Genomic DNA, 16,685 nt, shown 5'->3' with positions numbered 1-16,685 from the left:
CCAATCTCTACTTCCAGTATTCTACGTTTTCTTCCTGAGACACGCACCCAGTTAAGATTTGTGACTGTTTCCCAATCGATTCTTCAAAAAAAAAAAAAAAAGGCTACAAGAATTTACCGAGTCAGAACACAAGTCCTGATCCGGGTCCTGAGCCGTGGGTGGGCAAGGGCTCCACCCCGGGGGCGGGTCTCAGTGCTAACCCAGCTGGCAACACCCCTTCTGCAGAGCACCCCCCAGCCACGGGCAGGCTCCCCGTGGGCGGAACGGCCAGCTCCCCACGTGAAATGCTCTGCCCAGCCCTGTCACCTGTCACGTGTGCACCCGCTGCTCACAGGGACTCTCCTCCAGGGACCTCCCAGGAGGCTGTGTGTGTGAGGGGCAGAGGGAGCAGCAGGAGCACTTGTCCCAGGGGCTGCAGCTCCCGGAGCCTGCGCTACAAGTGAGTTAAAAAAAGCAAACGCACACACCCAAGTGCGGCCAAAAGAGGAGTTCCTCCAAAGTAACACTGCGGTGCCAGAGGACACAGCTGGGGAGGCGAGAGGCTGAGAAGCCCACCAACTACCCCCCCACCCCACCCCACCCCCATCTGCAAACAGGAGAACAGCCACTGATTACACATCCTCACCAATTCCCACAACTTAAATTTACCCAGAGAGGGGTGCCTGGAACACGAGGAATGTTTCTGCATCAAAATGCCTTGCTCCTAGCTCTCAAATACGACTCCCAGAGAAAGCATCTCCTAACAGTCACTCAGCAAAGAAAAGACACAGGCACCAGCCAAAATGGAGCGGTGCTTCTCCTCAACACACAGCAACACTCTCAAGCAAAACTGTGCAAGGAGAGCAAAAACCAGTGTTCCCCCCCTAGTGAAGCTCGTTCCTATCCACCCGGGAAGAGCTGGGGGGACGACGCTGTCCTGCTCGTCTCCGGGGGGACCCGGCACGGTGGCGGGGTGAGCACTTGGCGCCACCTCCCCCCCCCACGGCTCTGATGGACTTACACCTCCGTCCGAGGCTGCTCTCTCACCTGGGGTCACTCGCTCTATCGAGAAACCAAAGCACATGTTACCGCCTTTGGGAAGCACAACACGGGGGCCGAAAGCTGCGAACATCTGTGCCGCAAAAGCCGGAGCGAGAGAGCAGAGGGCTCTCCGAGTCACTCGCTGGCTGGCCGGTGCTCGGGTGACAGCTGATGGCTGTCCAGGTGGCAGTGGCATCCGTGATGACGGGTTCAAAGGGCTGCTCTCCACCCTCAGGAGGAGGCAGCAGCAAGGTGGTGGACCCCACAGACAAACACGTGACCACCTAATCCACAAGGAGGTGCCAGACGTAAGTGACTGTCCCTGACCCGTTCCTTGCAGCTCCTGGTCTGGTTGAGGACACAGCCAGGTCCACAGGAACTCAGTGTGGCTGTGCCTGACAGGGGTCCACCCCCCGACGAGGCCCTGCGTGAAGGATTCTGCGCAGAGTCCAGAAGAACAAAGGCGAGGCAGCCTGAAGAGAAGGCACAGCATTTTGGGCAAAGCACTATAATATCTGACAACCTACGTAACTGAGCCTGTTACTCAGAGCAGCCTTCGCACGCAGAACCTCTTTGCTCCTTTCTTCACTGACAAACACACTCCCCTTCTTCCTTGTGTCCAGTTGCCAATGCTGTCCATTCACAACGCAGGGCCCCTCCCGTCCCCCGCGGCTCCCCAGGTTCGTCAGCAACCACCCTTCCCTCCTCCCCATGTACGATTTCCTGGCCTTTCCAATCACTACAACTTAATCCTGCCTAGGAGGCAACCTCATCGAGCTACTCCCTAAACCAATCTCCCTCCATGCTGCCCAATGCCAAAGGGTCCAGCCAGGACAGTTTCCTGCCACCTGGCCCTCCCGCTCTGCCCAAGCCTCTCTCCCAACAAGACCCGCTCACCTGGGCCGGGCCGGGCCTCTGCCCTTGAGACACCTCCTCGCCCTGTTCTCAGCCCCTGCTAACGTGGCTCCTCTCCCATCATCCTCACCTGCCTGCGGTGGACAGGAGGAGAACAGGGAGCAGCCCAGAGCACACCTCCTCGGGAAGCGGGGCCCTCCCCACAAGATCCCTTTCTGTCTCCTACAGATAACTCTGCCTCAGCCTCTTCTCAGACAGTTCAAGGTAGTGCACCGGCAGCACATAAACCCAGTTAAACTTGTGTGGAGCTGGACGCCAGAGACCTGGAGAAGACACGGGGAATCCGCAGGGAGATGCAGCAAGCAAACACCTAGACCAGCGACTTCCGTGCGGCCGCCGCTGTAAAGGTCACCGGATTAGCATTCAGGGACTACGATGGGCCAGGGAATGTGTGCATGATGTGGCCAAGTCCTCGAAAACCTTGACATTTCAGTTTCCTCGGCCCAAAGCCGGCGGGGAACCCAGCACGCCCCGAGGCAGGGGCGGCCTGGAGCTGGAGGAACCCGTCCCCAAGGTGGGTCTGGAATCCGGAAGCAAGCAAGTCCAAGGTGGCCCGGGGGGTGTGGGCCAAGGAGGCATGCCTGGTATGCGATGCTAAGTGAGGAAGAATGAGAAATGACCTCAGGGACAGGGAGAGAGAAGGGCCTTCACAAGAGCTCGAGATGATTAAGAACTCGAGGATGTCTCTCCAACAGCTATTCCCGGGAAAGAGGGCCCCGCCCGCGGCACGCACACTGTCCAGTTACTGGAATCACTCCCTGCGGCAGAACGAGGGCCATTCATCAGGCCACGAAACCGACAGCTGTCACAGAATTGTGCTCGAGTGATTTTAATTAGCTCGTGGCTCCTGCACAGAGAGAGGCTGGTTTCTTCCTCGAAATATCCCTTTTATCCACTATGTTTCCCTTCTTGTTTAATTCTCAAGTTCCAGGAGGCTCTCAATTGCAGGCCTTCACACACCACTTCTCTGCGTCCCCCCGAACCCAGTGCTAGGCATTCAAATGCCCTGTGGGTGAGCGACGGAGTTCCCGCACAGAAGCTGTATCCAGCACTCCCTTGGCTTCGCAGAATGTGAGGTGTTCGCTTTAATACCTAATTGACCTTTCACTGGAGTTACTTCCATTAGTTTTTAAATGTATCGGTGTCCTTCCATTCTTTGTGAAAGTTAATCGGATACTTAAATGCAGTGGGTTGGCAAAAAAAAAAAAAAAGTTTGGTTTTATTCCATAAAACACATTTTTTCATTTTTACCAATAACTTTATTGATTTGGATATTCTGAGTATGTCGGCTATCTCCCGCTATTGGCTTCTAGTGGGTAGAGGCCAGGGCTGCTGCTAAACATCTTCCAATGCCTAAGACGGCCCCACAGCAAAGAATCAGCTGGACAAAATGTCAATAGTACCAAGAAACTTCGCAAACCACTTTTGACATGTTCCCCCAGTCATAGCACTTTCTCCATACACTGCACAAATCTTTCTTTACATTTCAGTTGGGTTTCAACCTTTCTTGAAGTGATAAAGCGTTAATGCTCTGAAAATGTTGCATATTTTCTTCCATCTTCACTGTTAAAATAGCTGCACAAATGATCAGTTATTTTTTTTTTAATGCACACGGATATGGCAGCTGTCACAATACAATCTAACAAAATTGTTTCAAGAAAGACAACTAAGCACTACTACAGCCATCACGTGGGGAAAAAAAAAACAAACTTTTTGGCCACCGGTATGGTGTATTTAAAAATGTTAAAGAATGCATTTTCAGGCACTGAGAGGGGTCCTTCCTTATATAAAAAGTGTTTTGTAATGAACTTCTTTCTGTTTGCTTGCTAAGTTCACACAATGAGTACTATTTTTTAAAGACTATGAAAATCAATTCCTAAGTTATTGATCATAGTCTACACACCCCAATAAAAAGAGATTTACATTTTCTCGTTAAGGTCACCATCTTGTCCCCTACAGGATACACACTGCCCAATGCTGCAAAGTACCCAAATATGATGACCCATCCTTCACAGTAGGAATTTCCTGGCCCTGAGTGTGAAGGAAATCCAGCTGGTTTCTCAACCCAGGGCTTTTTTTGTTGTTTTGTTTTGGTTTTTAAATGAGACACACACACACACACACACACACACACACACACGAAGAAGAAGATAAAAGAAAAAGAAACACACCATCAATTTGTTGTTCCCCTCATTTGTGCATTCATTGGTTGGTTCTTTTATGTTCCCTGACCAGGGATTGAACCCACAACCTTGGCGCATGGGGTCGATGTCCTAACCAACGGAGTTACCCAGCCAGCGCCTTCCCTCAGTGTTTAAAGCAAACACTAATTACCCCAGATAGGAAGCTTCCAAATGGGCCACATTAATTCACATGCTCCCAGACAGTCTGAAAACACTAACGTGACTATAATTCAAACCCCGATTTCTCACTTTAACCCAAAGGTTGTATCTGCTCAGAAAAGGGTCACACATTTGATTTAACCGACAAACTGCTTAGATCTTAAGTGTTAAAGGTTTAACCTTGCCTGAATATTTCAAACCCCCTAAAAAATGGAACTTTCAAAAACATGTCCTTTGTACTGTCCTACATCAAAATTTCTTTCAAGAAAATGCTGCGCAAGCGATACTGTCTTTGCAAAGGCGTCACACTTAAAAATATTCAGCTGACAATAGTTTATACTAGCAATAAATAATCGCCTCTTTGAAAAAAGAAAAAGATTGTACAAACTGACCAGGAAAATCGTAACTACAGTTTTACTCCTGTGACCATTACTGACAACGCCAAGCACTGTAACACATTAGTTCCCTGTAAATTCTTCATATATTATTTTTAAAGTCAGACTTTAGAAGTCAATGGGAGCGTTTTTCAAGATTTTAAGGGATTCATAAATGTGAGTGGTTTTCAATGAATCACAAGCAGCAAATGATTGCCAATTTATTATCCATAATCCAATCCCTGCTCATGGGCCCTCAAACAATCTCTCAGACCTCTCCCAGGTCTCTGTAGTTGCCGACCCAAGCAGACCCAGCAACTGAGAGAGGTGGCTGGCCACTGAGAAGTGGCCACGACATTTCGACCGCTTGTATTTGGAATTCTATTTTGTTAGCTCCCCCTCACAGGGAAGCACAGGACTTCACAGCCAGACAGTAAAGGCAGTCACGGTGACCGATGGCCGTCCTTCAACCTGGAGCTTCTGCCCCTAGTTTCGGCTACCCTCTCAGCTTCTCAGCCTTCCATCCTGTTTGGTCGATACGCTCAGATATGGAAAGATGCCTTAGATAGGGAAAAAAACAGGCAAATCACAGGGGGAAAAAAAGCCCTGAGATATAACATAGGCCCATTCATACATAAAAGGGAGGAGGGCAGAGAGTACATATTCCAACTGCTTGCGTCATCATGAAAAATTACTGGAAGATCATAAAGCCTAATAGTGTCCAATCTCTGAGAAATACGACCCAAGTGTTCCAGATGGGACAGGTGGGGAACGCTTACTTCTCTTTAAGACCTTCATAAAAGTTTCATTTGTCATCATGATCCCGGACAGTACACTTACTATGGTAAAGATTTAAAATCCAAAACCCTTCTTCCCTGCTCCTCACCTTGCGGAGGACCCTGGGGGCACAATTTCTGGGCCCCGTGCGGAGCACCAGACTACAAGGGCAGCCGTGGAGAAAGTGGGTGCTCCACCTCCCTCGAGATGGGTATTCAAAGGCGCGTCTTGCTTCACCGAATGCCTGGCGGAGCAGTGCAGGAGGAAAAAAAAACTGAAGCGGTAATGGGATAATGCTGCAAAATGCTATTCTCTCCCATTCGTTATTAGTTCCAAAGCAAAATTCTTCAAAACCTAAGAATAACTAGTAGCAAGTCACTAAAAATGCATGCAATAAGAATAGAAAAGCTAACCCAGACAGGAAAACTAGGGTATAAACTACGTTTATAAACAGTCAACTTCTCATCCATTTCAAGAGCGGTACTACTCCGGGGACGGAAGGAGACGTGACCTGGGGTGGTGAACATACAACAGAACACATGGATAATGTGTCAGAACATTTGTACCCCGACACCTACAATTTCATTAACCAATAGCACCACGCAAAAACCCAATTATAAAAATGGTTGTACTTATTTTGGGGGGAAAAAATAAAAATTAAAAAAGCTATATTCCAGCACCAAACACACAATTCCCTCCACCCATGAGGTCCCCTTTCCACTCTCCCAGGCACTTCAGAATCCTCAACGCACAGTGCTCCCACTCCGTCAGAACCCACGGTAGCGAGCCCTGCGCCTCTCTGCACACTTTTTGGACCCCTTACTAGGGAAAAGTACGGTGAGACCAGTCTCTTCAGAATATATGAAAATGAAGTCTTTCTAAAGCATTTCACGAGAATCAGAAGTTTGTGTTCCACTCTGCATTGGGGGCGGTCTCTGAATCCAGTTCTAATTTCTGTCACACACACACACACACACACACACACACACGCCTGCAAACAAAAAGTTCATTGAAAAAAACAACACTTAAAAAAAAAAAAAACTACGTGTTAAAAGGAAGTGGTTTCTGAATGAATCATGTTCAGGGTAAGGATGGGGAAGGCGTCCACAACCCTACTCCACCCGTGGAAGGATAAGTCAATAAATAAATGCAAAGTGTCTACAGGGGAATTTTAAACGATTTCTAAATGCGCAAACCAGATGTGCGTCTTCTACGGGATATACGAAGCAACTTCTGCAGGAACCAGACCCGACCAGCCAGTGACAACCGCACTGCACGCAGCCTGAAGAGCAGCTGCTTTGAGGAACTGTTCCTTGATTACAGCCGGTGGTCAGAGACTATCCGTTACCACTAACAATGTTAAGTCACCAAAAACACGTAGGGTACTTAAAAACAAAAATGAGACTCCCAATGTACGTATGGGGAGACCTAGATGGCACACTGCACAAACACTGCATTTCCACACCACCTGAGCTCTGTACACAAAGAAACACTTCACCACCACGAGGCACCAGTCTTGCTGTTGCGGGCAAGGCAGCACCGGCGGGGAAACCGCCTCTGGGCGGGACGCCGAACGAGGATTGTTATCTACAGGGAAACTCCTCCAAAGAAGCCCCAGAAGTCCTAATTGCAGCGATAAAGATCATTTCAGAGATAATTTAACTTCCCTTTCCGAATTCTCAAGTCACACCCGTGAGTTCTGGGGAGGGGAAGCAGCAGTGAGGCGCACAGGCAGGTCTAGGGCAGAGCCAATCCCCGACTGCAAGGCCAGCTCCCAAGGGGGGGCGGGGGTCGCCCTCCTGGATGCCTGCTGGGGTGTATTAGGAAGCTACCTACAGGACACGAGCCATGCCCTGTTACGTTATCAGGGAGCAGAGAACTAAAATGTAATCAGGGAGCACCAGTGGGTTGACTTGGAAATGGAACGAGTTTCCTGGCAAGCTGACAGTGAAGACGGTTGCAAATGCCACGCTGCCTGCAGAGCCCCCCAAGGTGTGGCTGGAGGAGCATGTGTGCGTGTGCGAGACGCCCCTGAACACTGTCACAGGTGAGTCCCGGAGCAGCAGGCACTAACTTCTCTGATGCGTGTGACACACACCCTGCTTGGAGAGAGGCCGTCTCCCCCTGTAGGGAACCTGGTTACACAGCACGTCCCCTGGCACAGGGCTCCTCGGCCTGGCCCCCGGGGAGGCAGTGACCACCTGGGTAGCTGTGACCACCTGGGTGTGCTTTCTTTCTTCCCCGTGTTACACGCCCTTCTCCTCAAAGGGGATCTTGGAGCCGAAGTACGAAGAGCCACAGTCCTCACAGACTAGCTGACTCCCCCGACACGCATCGAACCGACGCCTGGCTTCAGCCCCGATCTCGGGCTCCTAACAGAGGAAGCTGAGCCGCGACAGGAGCAATCTGGTGCCCAGGTCAGGCTGTGTGCCGTGTCCCCCTATAAACCAGAGAGAGGGCCTGCCCCTGAGCCAAGAATAGTTTTCTCGTGCTGAAACATTTGGGGCGGGCTGGGGGAGTCAAAAGCATATTTCACGACACAGAACTCAAATTTCAATGACTAAGTAAAGTTTTATTGGAACACAGCCATGTTTATTTCTTTACCTCTGGCCCTCTGATGGCCTTCGTACTTACAATGGCAACAGAGACCATGAGGCCGGCAACGCCTAAAATATGGACACTTACTGGCCCTTTACAAAAATAGTTTGCTGACTCCTGTTATAAATCGACAGACTGGCAGTACGATGTTTATAAATCAGCGTTACGTGTGTTTAATGGTATGTGAACCAATGACAAGGGCCCGGGCCGCTGACAAATATCGTGATGCTCACAAAGTTACAAACAGAACACACTCTGTCCTTAGAAGTCCCTGACTGCAGCAGGCAGAAATTACCAGGGGAAATGAAGAGGAGAGGGGAGGGGGCAGGCAACTTAAATAAATAAAGGCCATGTCTCGAAAACTGAGACTTTTTCTCAAAGGAAAACGCCTGAGGCTCCTCCTTTGGGCCAGTGCACACCAAGTTATAAAAACTTCTAACAAGCTTCTTATCTGATTTTTCAAGCCAATAACCAATAAGCAGAAAAATGACTGTTCTAGACAGGCATTTTAACTACAATTTGTGGTTAATGGTGATATAAAGCGATCAGAGAGAAATCATTTTTAAAAAGTCACCAACATTTTAAACAACACCAAACTGGAATCCAAAGAAGCACTTAGAAGTATCGCGTGAGCCCCTGAAATGACCCGCAGATTTCAGCGCCACTCGGCCAGGCTGGGGGAAGAGAGCCTCCGGGTTTAAAAGTCCGACTGCTAGAAAAGTTACAAGCCACCAGTGCTCAGCCCACACTTCTGGAGTGCGTCATTACATTTCAATGCGGAAATAACTGATGTGTGTGAAGATGACCACGCGTTATCGAGAAACGTTTCAGATCATATTCTGTGTACTCTGAAGCTAAACAAAAGCAAGCCGCGCAGCTCCGACTCCAGCCACTTGCTGACCCGCCAGCTCCGGCCCCGCTCCCTGCCCTGGAGGAGCAAGGAGTAAAGTGAGCAGGCGCTGCTCATTGTACCCTTCAGTTTGGACCCTCACCACCGAACTCGCCCCTTAACGTACGCCATTTGGAAAGCTTCTCGGAAAGCTTTCTCACGAACTTTCAAACTAATATAATCTCCTGCACAGACATTAGATGGTCAACATTAAGACTGTATTATAGGCAAATTGGGAGAGCTTTCAAAACCAGAGAAAACTGCGCTTTAATTACTTCAACAAATACGCCCAACAGAACCTCAGGTTTTAAAAATGAAAGCCTTGGCTGGTGTAGCTCAGTGGATTCAGTGCGGGCTGCAAACCAAAGCATTGCAGGTTCGATTCCCAGTCAGGGCACATGCCTGGATTGCATGCAGGCCACAGCCCCCAACAACCACACATTGATGTTTCTCTCTCTAAAATAAATAAAATGTTAAAAAAAAAAAAACTTCAAAAAAAAGTAGTGAGTATATATATATATATATATATATATGAACTTACTTTAACTGTCCTCAATCCCCGTATCACTTCTCGACTCTACCTGAAGAGCCAAAATCAACCGGTTGGTGCTGGCTGGCCGGCCTGGCTGGGGGCGCAGCCCGAGGTCTGGTCTGCGGACCTCTGCTAAGTGCACACCGCCGACCACTGGTCTGGCGTTCACAGAGGACTCCGAATGGAAACACGAGGTCCCTGCCCCAGACAGAGGCCCCAGCTTTCCACGTCCAGCAATCTGCACCCGCGCTGCTTTCAGGTGAGTCGAGACACCGTCAGTAATCAGTCAAGGTCTGGACTAGACCACCACACCACCGCCAGAGACAGGATTGATGACCCTGGCTCCAAGATAGAGGGGCTCAAGCTAAACTTAAAGGCACGAAGCCACTCCCATAGGGAGGGGCAAAGGCCCTGGGGAGGGGGGGCGCTCTCTGATTGGGCAGGAACGCGGGCCCTGGGTGGGGGGCGCTCTCTGATCGGGCAAGAACACGGAGAACTTCTGCCATCAGGGCCCACCGGTGGGGAGAAGGCCGATGTCCACACCCTCCCAATCACAGACCAGCCGTACGTAGTAAGAAGACCTCATCAAGGACAGCAGACTTTCGAGCAAGTCTCAACTTTCTGAAATATCACACACTAAAATAATCAACATCCCAACTGTTCAAATTCTAAATACATGATGATCACCTTAGCTGCTGCAGTATCTTGAAAACAGAGAAAAAACACTGAAACTTCCCCCAAAAAACACTTACTTGAACTTAAAATACCTTCCTAAAGTTCCTACCAAGCTCCTGGTACCATGTAAGAAACTAACAGCTCCAGGCAAAGCCACCCCCTTCTAACCCCCCAAATTTAAGGTATTGTTGGATATGGAGCCAATGTTCCAGCTTACGGGGTTGGACAGGGAGTGGCCAGAAAAAAGCTTAACACTGATAGAACTCAGTGTTTGAACAATCCAGCCAAACTTTCTAATGCCAATCAAACCAAAACAAAAAGCAAGGTGCACCGGCTAAGACGCCACACCTTCCTCCAGAGGACATCTGTTCACGCGTCTTGTGCGACAGCTGGGTCTGCAGTGCGAGTTCGGACAGACCACTGACCCACCGACGGCGAGGGTGTGACGGGTGCCCCGGACTCCGAAGGAGGGAAGGGCGTCCCTCCTGACTTCCAACCCGAGTCTGGAAGCAGAACCGTCACACTCACAGCCTCCTGCTCAGGGAGGCGGGGCGAACCGGGAGACACAGGCCAGACGCGGTGCTCCGTGATTCGAGGTGCTCCGTGATTCGATCGATGTTCGCTGTCCCAGCCCCTTGGTCCCGAAACTGATCATTCTTTTTCCAACCAGCCTGTGGATAAATGCATCTGGCAAATTTCTTTCGAGCAGTATTTTTCAAACAGAGTCTCCAAATCTAAGACTTCCAAGTCACAATTTGATTTCCAACTTTAAAAAAAAAAAATTCTCATCCTGATCAATTCCAAAGGCTTGCCTCCTCAATGTTAGAGTCTCTGTCAAGGAGTGACTATAGATTAAAATCTACTTATGAAATAACCAGATGCAATAAATGACCCTCAGCTAGACCGTGTTTCAGACAAAGCTGCTGTTGTATGTAGGGCCCACCGAGTAAAAAATCTATATCCCAGTGACAGATGAGATGAAAACTGAGGAAGCCAGCTGATGGGGGGGGGGGGGGGGCCTTACAAAACTGTACACTATAATTTCATTTCAGTTAAAACAGGTACACATACGCATAGACAATTATCTGGAAAGTGAAACACCGGTGATCTCTGGGTGGTAGGAATGCATTGTATCTGCTTCTCCGTATCTCCTAAGCTTCAACAAGGTACATGTAACACCACTTCTGTAATAATACTTTAAGCCACCAAGGGCTCCTTAAAGTCAAACATCAGTATTTATGAAGTGCCTGCTACAGGTGAGACACATGGAGATCCGCTTTCATTCTCCCCGAGTCCCCCCAGTTTTTTCAGTTAATCCTCCCCAAGCCGCTGGGCCAAGCAACAGTGGTTTTCAAATATAACATTTCCTTCAACTCCAAAGAGTTTCTCTCTCTCTCTGTTCTCTCAGGCACACTAGTAATTTTCCAGTTTTCCCTTTATGACTACTCTTTCAACCTTGGTAGCTAATATAAAACCAAAACACCCCTTTGTAGGCTGAAAGTCTGTGACAGAGGGGAACTACTACGGTGGGGGACAGGAATCCTTTTCAATGAACTAGCCAGCTTTACCGAAGTTATAATCTGTGGCAACACACCCAGTTTTCCTTGCTAGAAAGCAGTGTATGATCTCTAGGTGGAAGAAAGGTCAAGTTCAACTTGTAGGGCGGGCAACACCCTTTATCTCTGGCTAGTGAAAACATGGAGACATGGGGGAATCTGGCAGAGCTGAAAACTGTTATGTGTTCTCCAGGTGGAAATGAAAACGACAGATCACATACACACATTAAACATTTAAGGAAGAAAGCAAATCAGAAAGTTGCCTGAGTTGAACATGAGCGGACACAAGGCTGAAACATTTGGGACAGAAGGGCAGCAACAATTCTGGGTTGCAGTTATCTGGCAGAAAGGGTCACCCACAAGAATGCCCCAGGCATGTCCCCAGCACGTGCTGCCCAGTCTGCAAAGACAAGTTATTGCACCGAATGTGTTAGGTACAGTTACACTGAAGGCTTCCTTTCTTAACCAAAAGTGACTGAACATCGATTAGTTGTGATTTGGTCAAAATGCAACTTCCTGTCGTCATCGCTAACCCTTGGTGGATCACTGCCTAAATCAAATCAGCTTTCACAGAAATAATTGTCTTTGAATCTTCAAACTAGTTCATTAACTTTGAAAGATATTAGCCTTGAGCTGCAAGTAACTAGAGAGCTAGCCTTTCACAGTGGGTTTTCTAAAAAGGAAAAATAGATCACCTCGTAAAAAAACCACCTCTGGGAAAGCAGCCCCCAAGCATTCCCATTAATGGAAACCTCAGATTCTCTGCCACTTTCCTGAACACGTAGCTGTCTTAAGTCATTCAACTGTAGGCATCAGTTTACAGAAAGAAATTTTGAATTCCCTCCTGGCCGGGGCAAACGGAGGGCGGCAGACCATGGCCCCCACCGAGGCGTGATGCAGCGCCCGCCTCCCGGTTACTAGAAAGCCACAGCCGCTTTGAAACGGTCTCCGGGTGACGGCGCATTCCTAACGGGTTTCGAAGGCACGTTTAAATCGCCCGCTTTTTTGTCTGCTTGCTGCCTTCACCGAGCCCCGGTACTGCGGCCGCCCCCATGCGCCCGGGAGGGGAGCCGGGAGAAGAGAGCCGGGCGGCGGGGCCTGGGGTGGGAATGGGAGCCGGCGCGGGAGGGGGGAGCCCGCGCGTGGGGCTGGGGGCGACTCAGGGTGGAGGTTCGGCCCTCGCCCTGCACCGGGAGCTCCCCGTGCTGCGCCCGCCCGGAGGGGTGCGCGTAGGCCCGCGGCGCCCCTCCTCCCGCCCTCCCTCTCCGTCGCCCTCCCGAAGCAACAGAAACAACAGCGGCGGAGGAGGGGAAAGTAACTCCCAGCACCTTCGCCGGAATTAGCCCGGGTGCAGTGATGACACCTTCTCGTGGTGCAACCGAGCACCGCTCGCTCCGCAGCGGCGGCGTGCCCGCCGCGCCCCCCCATTCGAAGTGGCCACCCCCACGCCGCGGCCGCCGCCGCTCCCGCCCCGCCGCCGCCAGCTGCACCAATCCGCTCGGCCCCAGTGGCAAATCAAACGCTCCCTCGCGTCCAGAAGCCACTTGCGCCGCTGGAAACGGCTGCGCCGGCCCCCTCCCCGAGTTCCTCCGGGCGGCACCTCAGGGCTGGGGCGGGCGCTCGGCGGGGACGCCTGCGAGGTGGGAGCGGCGGCGAGCAGCCCCGAGCGGGCTCGGCTCCTGCTCCCGCTCCCGCCCCCAGACAGTTCTGGAAACTGTGGATCACCTCTGTCACAGGAAGCCATCCGGCGAGGAAGGCGGCGCGGAACCAACAAACAAACGCCTGCGGCCGCCCGCCGGAATCGGCGCGGGGACAGCGACGGGCTGCGGGCCGTTCCCCGGGCGGGGGTGCGGCGGTCGCCCCCGCGGCGTGGGCTTTGTGCGGGGCTCCGGTGGCGCGGGCGCGGCGGGCAGGGCGTCCCCGCCTCCAGAGCCCCCCACCCCGGCCTCCGCAGCGTTGCTGGGACCGTTAGGTGACGCTCCGACCGCGGCCGAGAAAGCAGCGCCACGGCTGCCGCCCGCCCCCATTTCCATACGGAGCCGCCTCTCCTCCAACGCCAGAGGCGGGCTCCAAAAGTTGGCCCCGGGGCCACCCAGCACCTGCCCACGTGCCGCGGAGCCTCTCTCCCGGGTCTCTCCCGTCCCCTTCCCCCGCCGCCCGCGGCCGCCAGGTCACCTATTACCGGTGGGAGGGGAGACAGACTGCTATTTAAACGCCCGCGGAAGTTGAGGCACCCCCTCTGGCGGGTGCAGTGCACCTGCCTCCCGCCGCTGCGCTCCGCCACTTTGAGCAGCAGCGGCGTCGTCGGCCCCGCCTCCTGCCCGCAGGCGGGCGGGGGGAGCGGGAAGGAGGTGGAAGGGATCGAATTTCTCCAGCAAATGGGACCGTTCCGACAGGATTCGGTTCCCCGGTCAACATTCCACATTCCATCTCTTTCCCGCATTTGCAAGCCAGGGCCAACAACCCGGAAAGCCTGCTGGCTGCCGAACAACAGCCCCCAACTCACAAACACACACTCACTGGCACAGGACACGTGCACTGAAGGGCTTTGCAACTTGAAGTCCCGGGGTACACACAGCACGTTCATTGAAGGCATCGAAGAACAAGCGACCCCACCCCCACAATTTGCAGATGGTGCCAAAGGTTGCAATTGGCAATCCGTTTTAAGTTCACGGTTAATCGGTACTTTGCTCTAGCAATGCAACTCATTCCTAATTTCACCGATGAAGGGTTTTACACTTTACAGGCAGTCTCGCTGTAAGTAAAAGATCTGATCATTGGAAACCCAATTTGGAAAAAATCTAATTGCTAAGCTGTCCCTCCACCCCCTGTTCATTGCCCTTGAATTGATGCAATGAATATTTTGGACATGTGGTGACACCGTGACACGAGCTGGGGCTGCGGCCACCCTACACAATGTACCTATACACACACACCTATATTTAGACAAATATAGTCGTCCCCCTCCCTCTGCGGTCACACACACTCTGGATCCATATATGTATGCGAACCTGCGTTCTGCCATTGCCATCTGTCTACCAAGTTGCTACTATGCTTTCCACTTTCATGCAGCCTAATGCACTTTGGGCCAACTAAACTCGGCTTCTGCTCCCGATCGCGTTTAATTGATGTTTCACCTGAAAACCACATGTTTTTTCGCAAATCCAAAAGAAGAAAAAGCTCTTAAGTCTTCAGCCCCCCAAAATTGAAAAATAATCATAATAAAACTTACTGATCCAACATAAATCAATTCTCAGGCTCCAAAAATCATCCTCTCCTCCTCCTCCGGCCCCCACCCCAGCAATGGCCAAGTTACTGGTGGGATAGTAAGGCTGCGCTCGGCGGCTGCCTGCCCTCCCTCCTCGCTACATATCGAGAACCCAATCTTTTGGCGCCATATTAATGACGTACTATATTATTTCCACTAGGCAGCGACCTTCGGCATTAAATTACTCCCGAGAACTCCCGAGCAAAGCAACAAAACCATCAAATATGGCTGAGCCTCTCGGCTCGTCCTGCAGCCGCCGCCGCCACCGCCGCCGCGGATCGGGACGCGCACACGGACCCACGCGCGGCCACACGCGCGCGGCGCGTCCCCCGCCCCCCGCCACCGTGGCCCGCGCGCGTACCTGCTGCGGAGGGGTTCGGCCGAGGCGCTGGGTTCCGCGCCGCATGAGTTCGGGCCGCGGCAGGCGGGCAGGCCGGGAGCCGGGCGGGCCCCTGCGTCCGCTGGCGCGCACACACCCGGCACTCGCGCAGGGAGGCACTCTCGGCCGGGCGTTTGGCTTGTTATGGAGGAACGACTGTGTGAATCAAACTCATTTCTGGGTCACTGCTGCCACAGGGGGGAGCACTTTAATCCCCTGCCAAAACGAGAGGGTGGGGACAGGAGGGCGGAGGGAGCGCGCCCAGAGCCCACGGCGCAGGGGGCTCGGTCCCTCGTTAACTCTTCGCGGTCCTCGCTGCCGGCTCCGCCTGCAACCACAGGGGCGGGTAGTGCTCAGCTTTGAGAATCCCTTCCTTCACCTCCCTTGTGAGGCTGGGAAGTCTTGAGGTTTCTCCCTGGGGGGAAGGTGGGCTTTTACATTATCCCCTTCCAACTGTCCCAGTTCCAACTCTTGTATGACGTCACTGCACCCAGACATGGATTCTTTCAAATTAGTCTAAAATTGTGTAAATAAAAGTGTGGCTCTTAGGGCGTATAATTTGGGTGAAAGGTTTTACGTTCAGACTGAATGTCAAAATAAATAGCTCTTCTGTAGTAACAGGTTTAGGGAATTGCAAATTAGAACAACATTTTAAAAGGAGAACCCAATTTGGGAGCTGGAACACGTCTTTATCTAAATTAGTATCAACTGATCATTGCCAATGAGCACTCATTCATTAGAAGACAGTGATTATTTATAAATTGACAACACCTTTCTGGTACACAGTTATCACACAGCTGGACAATGCCTTCTGAACATGAGAACTGAGCCCAACGCTAAAACCGGAGTTGCAGGCTAATACCACATCAGTCATCAGAGACTCATTTGGGGGGTATCTGTGTGTAAAAATGACTCGATACTGATTTTCCACAGAATACAAACTTGCTTTTTCGTGGGAAGGTTAACATATTTCTTTCATGGACCCCACCAAAGAAATAAAAGCGTGTGTGACACTCAGCTTCAAAAAGGAAGACCTGGGAAAGACCTTGAGTAGATTACTGAAACTCCCCTTCAGTACGCAGAAGCACTGATCACTAATTACAAAACGTAGCACAGAACCCAAAGGCATTGGATGGGTTCTTCTGAACATACCAGGTTTGGCGTCACACGGTCACACAGCAACCCATCCCCCCACATTAAGAACATACAATCAGATAAACACAGCAAAACAAAACTAATTGAGCCTTTCCATTATTTTTTTTTTTTTTCAGAAAATAAAGGAACCCAAAGGAAATCTGAAGTAGCCAGGGACTGTTTCACTCACAAAGATGCCACCACATTGGCCCTATTCATTTCGTAT

At 51.2% G+C, this 16,685-nt stretch overlaps 1 protein-coding gene across 6 annotated transcripts in view; it reads right to left on the bottom strand.

Moving 5' to 3' along the window:
- JADE1 (jade family PHD finger 1) overlaps nucleotides 1-15,796 on the bottom strand; it is a 54,628-nt gene extending 38,832 nt beyond the window's left edge. Inside the window, exon 1 of one of the 6 annotated variants that reach the window (XM_036031814.1) lies at nucleotides 15,308-15,796. Coding sequence is in view for 1 of the 6 variants with exons in the window: in XM_028519736.2 (XP_028375537.1) it covers nucleotides 13,404-13,422 (19 nt within the window). In the remaining 5 variants the exon portion in view is untranslated. Of the gene's footprint in view, nucleotides 1-13,403; nucleotides 13,518-13,853; nucleotides 13,966-14,910; nucleotides 15,054-15,089; nucleotides 15,206-15,307 lie in introns of those variants that run through there. The other 5 variants (XM_036031817.1, XM_036031815.1, XM_036031813.1 and 2 more) reach the window with 5 other exon arrangements.
- Nucleotides 15,797-16,685: the final 889 nt, after the last annotated feature.

Source organism: Phyllostomus discolor, chromosome 8 (assembly GCF_004126475.2).
Source record: "Phyllostomus discolor isolate MPI-MPIP mPhyDis1 chromosome 8, mPhyDis1.pri.v3, whole genome shotgun sequence".
NCBI classification, from domain to species: domain Eukaryota; kingdom Metazoa; phylum Chordata; class Mammalia; order Chiroptera; family Phyllostomidae; genus Phyllostomus; species Phyllostomus discolor.
Note: the sequence above shows the minus strand (reverse complement) of the source record. Positions and strands in the feature narration are given on the sequence as shown.